General features: G+C 43.9%; 1 protein-coding gene across 1 annotated transcript; it reads right to left on the bottom strand.

Annotated features, from left to right (window-relative positions):
- Positions 1-1,116: 1,116 nt before the first annotated feature.
- Positions 1,117-4,907, bottom strand: LOC116969760 (myc proto-oncogene protein-like). The gene is made up of 3 exons (XM_033016544.1): positions 4,287-4,907; positions 3,080-3,810; positions 1,117-2,375 (listed from the first exon to the last, which is right to left on the bottom strand). Exons 2-3 carry the CDS (start codon positions 3,801-3,803, stop codon positions 1,708-1,710), a joined length of 1,392 nt encoding a protein of 463 aa, XP_032872435.1. The 5' UTR covers positions 3,804-3,810; positions 4,287-4,907; the 3' UTR covers positions 1,117-1,707.
- Positions 4,908-6,359: the final 1,452 nt, after the last annotated feature.

Genomic DNA, 6,359 nt, shown 5'->3' with positions numbered 1-6,359 from the left:
TCCAGAAGATAAGTAGCCACACAGCATTCTTGGATTTTAAACCAAAGGATAAAGAAACAGTACCTGAAGGTCAAGGTGCTTTGTAATGAGTGGAAGGAGTAGAGGAGGTCCAACAAATTGTTTACAACTCAGTCATGTGAAGATTTTTCAGAATTGTTAAGACCATCTATATCCAAAACACAGCAGGGGCTGGTCTATTGTAAGCCAAGAATAAAGGTGAACATCAAGGTCAAAGACAAGCTGCACCCTGTAGGAGCACGTAAGGGAGCTCAACCTTGGCGCGGGTATCTTTGTCTGCAAAACCTAATTATAAATACAACCTCACTAACAAATTAGTCCTCGTTGTGAAGGCCCACAAGTGTAAAGTTACACTAATCACTTCAAACCCTTCACTTAATCCAAAAGCAGCATTTGCATCAAATATCTTCGGTGATCTATAATATGGACTTCAGCCTGGCGATAAAGATCAAATGCTATACTATGACAAAGGAATGAGGATACTTTCACACCCAACTATTGTGTAAAAGTGACAAATGGAATGTAATGAATGCATTGTCCTGCAGGCTACTGAAATTATACAGGATTGCCGCAGTGTAAGTATTTCTATAAATTCACTTAACTTCAAGTATTTCAATAACTTCACAAGTTATGACATTAGATTAAATATCGACTGTGGCTACAGTTATTGAAATTATTAATTTCCGAATTGCATCTATCACTTTGCCTCCAGTATGTGTATCTGCCACACCCACCTTTTCCTGTCACCATTCGTTGAATAACTAACACCAGAGGGGTGGTAGAATGTTCAAGCTAATTTCATTAAAGAATAAATGTTAGCACTGAAGTAAACGTTACAGGTGCATTGCTCAATTGCTAAACCAGTCATGTCATGTAGAGGAAGGGAGTTTCCAATATCACCTTGTATTTAGTGGCTAAAAATCAAGGAATGAAGGCTCATTACCAGATACATTAATTTTACTGCACACACCATTCTGTCAGAAAAGAATTCCATGCAAAATCCCCATTTTCTTTAAATCAGCTTTAGTGGAAATATCAAAGGCTACAGCAATCATAATTTTTTTTGAAAACAACTCAAATGAAAACTCAGTCAAGGAAATAGATTAACATTCTTTTATGGCACAACATGCTAACTGAGAATCGGCACAAACAAAGCCCCATCGTAGCTCAGGTGCAACCTGTTAGCAAGTGATATTACATAGTAACAGTAAATACATTTTCTACACAAATTTAGGAACTGTACAAATTTTTTCTTTACAAAACTGCAATAGCAATAAAACAAAGTTTAATTTCAAACTATTTGGACCTGTAGTCAACCTCAGGATTTTGTTTTTTTTTTAAGAAAAATAAATGCATTAAATACAAATATATCTGTAAATTAAAGTAAAACAGCGAAACTAATAAACAGTAAATTTTCCCCCCCCCCGCCCCTCCAGAAAAAAGTGAGACTCCCATAATCCCAGTCTTTAGTTACAATGAGGCAGTATCGCATCTCCAGGCCAAAAATCAGTGCTTTTTACAGCACATCTTTGCCACGGTTGTGTAGTTTCAGTCTACTATGCAATAAGCATGCAAAGTATAGAGATAGTCATTTTATTTATTTAAGAACAGACCGGCAATGTCTTGCAGAGATTAGGACAGCAGAAAAAGTCTTTTGGCAGTCCATAAAACCAAAAGAGGGAGGAGTTTCTAATATCTCTGTTTGCAAGAGTTCCTCAGCTGCTCGAGCCTATGTTTCAGCTGTTCCCGCTTCTTTCTCAAGTGTTCCTTCTCAGACATCAGTCTCTGCTCATCTGACTGGATTGACTCTATGTGCTCTGTTGCCTTTTTGAGTATGACCACCTTCGCCGCCCTGTCATTCTTCGCCACTTCCGGGATCTGGTCCCTCAAGGCAAAGAAGCTGCGCTTCAGCTCGTTCCTCCGCTGGCGCTCCAGCACGTTGTGCGTCCTCCTCTTGTCGTTCTCCTCCGAGTCCGACGACCTGGGGCTCGGGCACTTCCCTTTGCTGTTGGTGCTGATCTGCTTGAGGACCCGACTGCTCTCCACCTTGAACCGCTTGGTGGGGGGCTGTGGGGAGGGGGCAGCGTAGTTGTGCTGGTGGATGGGGACGTGGCAACGCTTCAGAACCAGGGGGGTGTGCTGGGGCCTGGCGATGCCGGCTGTGTTTGTGTTCAGCTCCAATCTCCGGCCTGCAGGCTGCCTCTTTTCAACAGTAACCACATCAATCTCTTCATCATCGTCATCATCATCATCATCATCATCCTCCTCCTCGTCTTCTTCCTCATCGTCTTCCTCCTCCTCCTCCTCTTCCTCCTCCTCCTCATCATCATCATCATCGTCTTCCTCTTGGTCTTCTTCTATACATGGGGAGAGAGAATTTAAAAACCGTTTAAAAACAATTCACGTGTCTATGCCCAGATTCGCAACGATGGCAAAGGGAGCGATTCCCTTCAGCGGGCCTCTGTCAGCTGATATTTGCATTAGATTACAAGATCTTGCGCAACGAGTCTTTATTCATCCGCACCCAGCTCTTCCCTCTCTGTCCCTCCCACTTCCAAGACAGTTCCTGCCACAGAATCTAGAAGCCGATCTAAACGAGTCATATTGGGAGAACTTTATTTCCCCAAAGGCTGAAGGCAGACGCCCCCTTTCAAAGGCTGGATTGCGCAGCCTCGTTACACTTTCACCCAGTTTGTCCTGGAACGACCCGCGTAACTCTGCCAGCGAAAGCGGAAAAATAAATCTGCGCAAAAAAAAAAAAAAACCATTTGTCCAGCCCCCGTCTTAAATGCAACCAAAAATCCCATATGCAAAAATCATAAACCAGTCACACAACCGGCACTAGTCTGCAATGCTTACAACCCTGAAAATTAACTCTTTAAATCCAGGACCGCAATGTAAAGAGTTGCAATTTTTTTTTTTAAGGCAAATATGTTAACTCAACAAATTTAACTAAGGAATGCAATGTTTCAATTAACAATGCGGGTATTTAAAGGCAGCGTTAATAACAAGCCGGTCTTTAAACACGGTATGAAGAGTGCAAAGATAAATGTCTCCTTACCGGAGTCACTCGGCGTGTCCGTGGCAGGGGGAGTGCTGTCCCCGGGCGGTAGAGGCAGGCTGCCTTTGTGCTCCACTATGGGGTAGGGAAAGACGACGGATGGGTCGATGCACTCGCTTACAGCGGCGCTGAGATCGTGTAGATAGGAGGAGGCGGTGGTGGTGCCGGTGCCCAGCCCGAGTGAGCCCAGGCGCCGGGGAACAGCAGCAGCGTCGGCGGCGGCGGGCGGTGCAGACGGCGGTGACGGGCAACCCGACCGAGACGGAGACGCATGATTGCAAGAAGCTGGGGAGGATGCATCGGCACACGGGGGTCCCGACTCTTTCCTCGATGCCTTGAGAGACGCCAGCCGCTCGCTCACCACCTTCTCCAGCTTGGCCGCAGCCGAGAAACCACTCCACATGCAATCCTGGATGATAATAGATTTCAGCTCCGCGTCCGAGTCACATATGAAGCTCTGGTTGACCAAGTCGTCGCCAAGAAACTCCGTGACCATTTCCAGCTGGTCGGCGTTGGAAGGGAACAGGCTGAAGCTGGGTCGGCGGCTGGGAGACAGGGGAGGGGTGGGCAGCAACTCAAACTTCTTCCAGATATCCTCGCTCGGGGCCGGTAGCTGCTGCTGGTAGAAATTCTCCTCCTCGTCGTAGAAAACCGGTTGGAAAGAATCGTAGTCGTAATCATAGTTGTAGCTTTTCCCCAGGAAAGGAGAAGCAGTCAGAGGCATTTTTGCTCTTTTTAAAAAAAATCCAGGAGGCGGCGGCGTCTGCAGAGAGAGAAAAAAAAATTAAAATCCCAACAATAGCAAGTGCAAAATGCATTAAAATGACATGTCTTCCCCCTTCTTATTTTACTATCATTTGATACAATTTCTCTTTATATGCTAACGTCCCAACGCTGCTCTTTAAATGCCAGGCATTGACGCAGCTCATTTCTGCACGGGTGAAAAAAAGCTTGCTTATGTCAAAGTCTGCACAACTTCTACATTAAAGCTTACAATAAAAACAGGCGCGTCAAAATAGGAAACTAATAAACCTCCCACACTACTTAAATTATCCGCGTTTTATTTTACAAAAAAAGTTGCATAAAAAAGGGACGCCGCATTACGAAACGCCGGCCGGCTCCAGCGAGTAGTAACGCCGGCTGGGGTTGGGCACTGTAATTCCATTTACATAAGATAGTCATTGCTGTGAGAATGAACGCAACTTACCGGAGAAATTAGCAGCGGCTCAAGAAGGGGCTCCCGTTACGAGTGGAGCCCCACGACAACTCAAATAGAGCAGCAATATAATAAATTCCAAAAGCAAGCGGTGCAGATCCTGCTTTCTTTTTCCTTTTCCTTGCCTGTTTTCACTTTTTTCCCTGTCTCAGACTCCTATCACAGCTTGGGTGGTTTACAGTCTATAGGAGGCAAGACAGTGATGGGCTGAGTGAGTTTATAGGCTCTACACTATAGGCTCTTTTCAATGCACTCCTGTGTGTGTGTGTTTTCTCTCTCTCACTCCCTGCCCTGCTACACTAAAGTGCTTTAACCTAGAGTGCGTGTAACTCGGTTTAATGCTTTGAAACAGACCCGCCCCCTACCCTGTCTTCCCTTCCCCCACGCCAAACACCTACTTTTGGCGCCAAAAAGACGCATCTCCTCGTAACAATTTTTTTTCTGCAACATGTATATTTCATAACATGTAACAAACACCGACTCCTCCCTCGCTTCGTACCCACCCACTCCCAAAACACAAGCCCCCGACAACTTCCACAGTCACCTCTCTATTCGGGGTGGGAGCAGAGACTTTTCAATCTGAATATAAATGTTAAAGGACGCACTATTTTCTTTGTAAGATTCAGGAGCAGAGGGCCAGAGGGCGGTGCCGTAGTAAAAGAATAATTAACTTATTCAGTGCCAGCTGGCTGCGGGAAATTTAGAAATAGATTAATTTAATCAATATTGAGCATTGTTTATTTCGCTGCTTTTATCCTCGCCTTTTTTCTTGACCTTTTTTTTGCCATAGCTGGTTTCTTTTTGATAATGATAATGATCCAATATAGATATTTAATGCGAGAAACTATATATTGTACTAACCCTGGAATTAATTTAAGCAGTGCATTAAGCAGTACTGTTTTCCTTTGTCCCCCCGCCCTTATTTTCTAGCCGATTACGGTATCATGCCCACTAATATTAGTCATTTTAATTCTGCACATGAATTTTAAAAAAACAATCAGGTCGCCAATGATTCATTTTTTGATTAAGAAGCAAGGAACCGCAGTTGTTGGCTTACAGAAAAAAGACAAGGTGCTGGAGTAACTCGGCGGGTCAGCCAGCATTTCTGGAGGGCGTAGACAAGTGACATTTCAGACAAGTAGTGAATATGATCTAACTCCGAATTACATAATTACCATACACGAATTCTGTAAATCGTCTCCAAATAGACGATTATATCCTAGTGACTTAGGAATGGGGGGGGGGGGGGGAGGGATTGGGCAGGAAGGGGAAATGGGGAGGGGAATGGGGGGGAAATGGGGGGAAAGGGCGGGGAGGAAGAAAGGATGGGCCGGAGGGGTGAACGGGGAAGCAGGAAAAATGGGGAGAAGGAGGGGATGGGTACATGTGGGAGGAGTGGGGATGGGGAGGCAGGGAGATAAGGAAGAAAGGACATTATAAAGGTTGAAATAAACATCTGGAACCTCTGAAATGTGAACTGAATAGGACGTGAATGAAGAAAACAAAAACTAGATTTTCATTACCAAAAGCTACATTTATGTTAGCTGTGCCGTAGTGCCCTGCGATGTAGCCAAACTATTGATTGAATTCCCTGCCATTGCCGCCACATCAAGCAACACACCAAATCAATCCAACATCTCAACCAAATGGAAATAATTTATTTCTGATATTAAATCAATATCAGACGTAACAAACACACATCTCCCTCATTAAAAAAAAACGTATATGTGTGTAAATATAATTAATATTGGATCTGTGGTTCTTGAATCATTAGGCATTGATGTATTATTCTGGTCTTTGTGATCGATAACAACTTTGTGAGTTGACAATTAACGTTAAAGCATTTATTTTTCCTTTAACACGTAACCTTTTATCATCTATTTTTATGTGTTCTGAATTATCTAGGGGCGTTCAATCAAAGTGATACTGAAGCAAGATTAAAACGAAGGGGTACGATTGTAATGATTCCAAAAATATCTTTGGCTGTTGGAATTCCAAGCATTGGGGGTGAAGCGCTCTTGAAATCCTCGAGTGATCTCTAAAACCATGTTGCTGTTTGTAGTG

Source organism: Amblyraja radiata, unplaced genomic scaffold (genome assembly GCF_010909765.2).
Source record: "Amblyraja radiata isolate CabotCenter1 unplaced genomic scaffold, sAmbRad1.1.pri scaffold_111_ctg1, whole genome shotgun sequence".
NCBI lineage: Eukaryota > Metazoa > Chordata > Chondrichthyes > Rajiformes > Rajidae > Amblyraja > Amblyraja radiata.
The sequence above is the reverse complement of the archived record's forward strand: the minus strand, read 5'-3'. Positions and strand labels throughout refer to the sequence as shown.

What these genes read in the sequence shown, in the direction of transcription:
- LOC116969760 (XM_033016544.1), bottom strand. Translation starts at nt 3,803, where the DNA reads ATGCCTCTGACTGCTTCTCCTTTCCTGGGGAAAAGCTACAACTATGAT. An exon ending in GGACACGCCGAGTGACTCCG is followed by an intron (nt 2,376 to 3,079) that starts GTAAGGAGACAT and finishes CCCCATGTATAG; the next exon opens with AAGAAGACCAAGAGGAAGAC.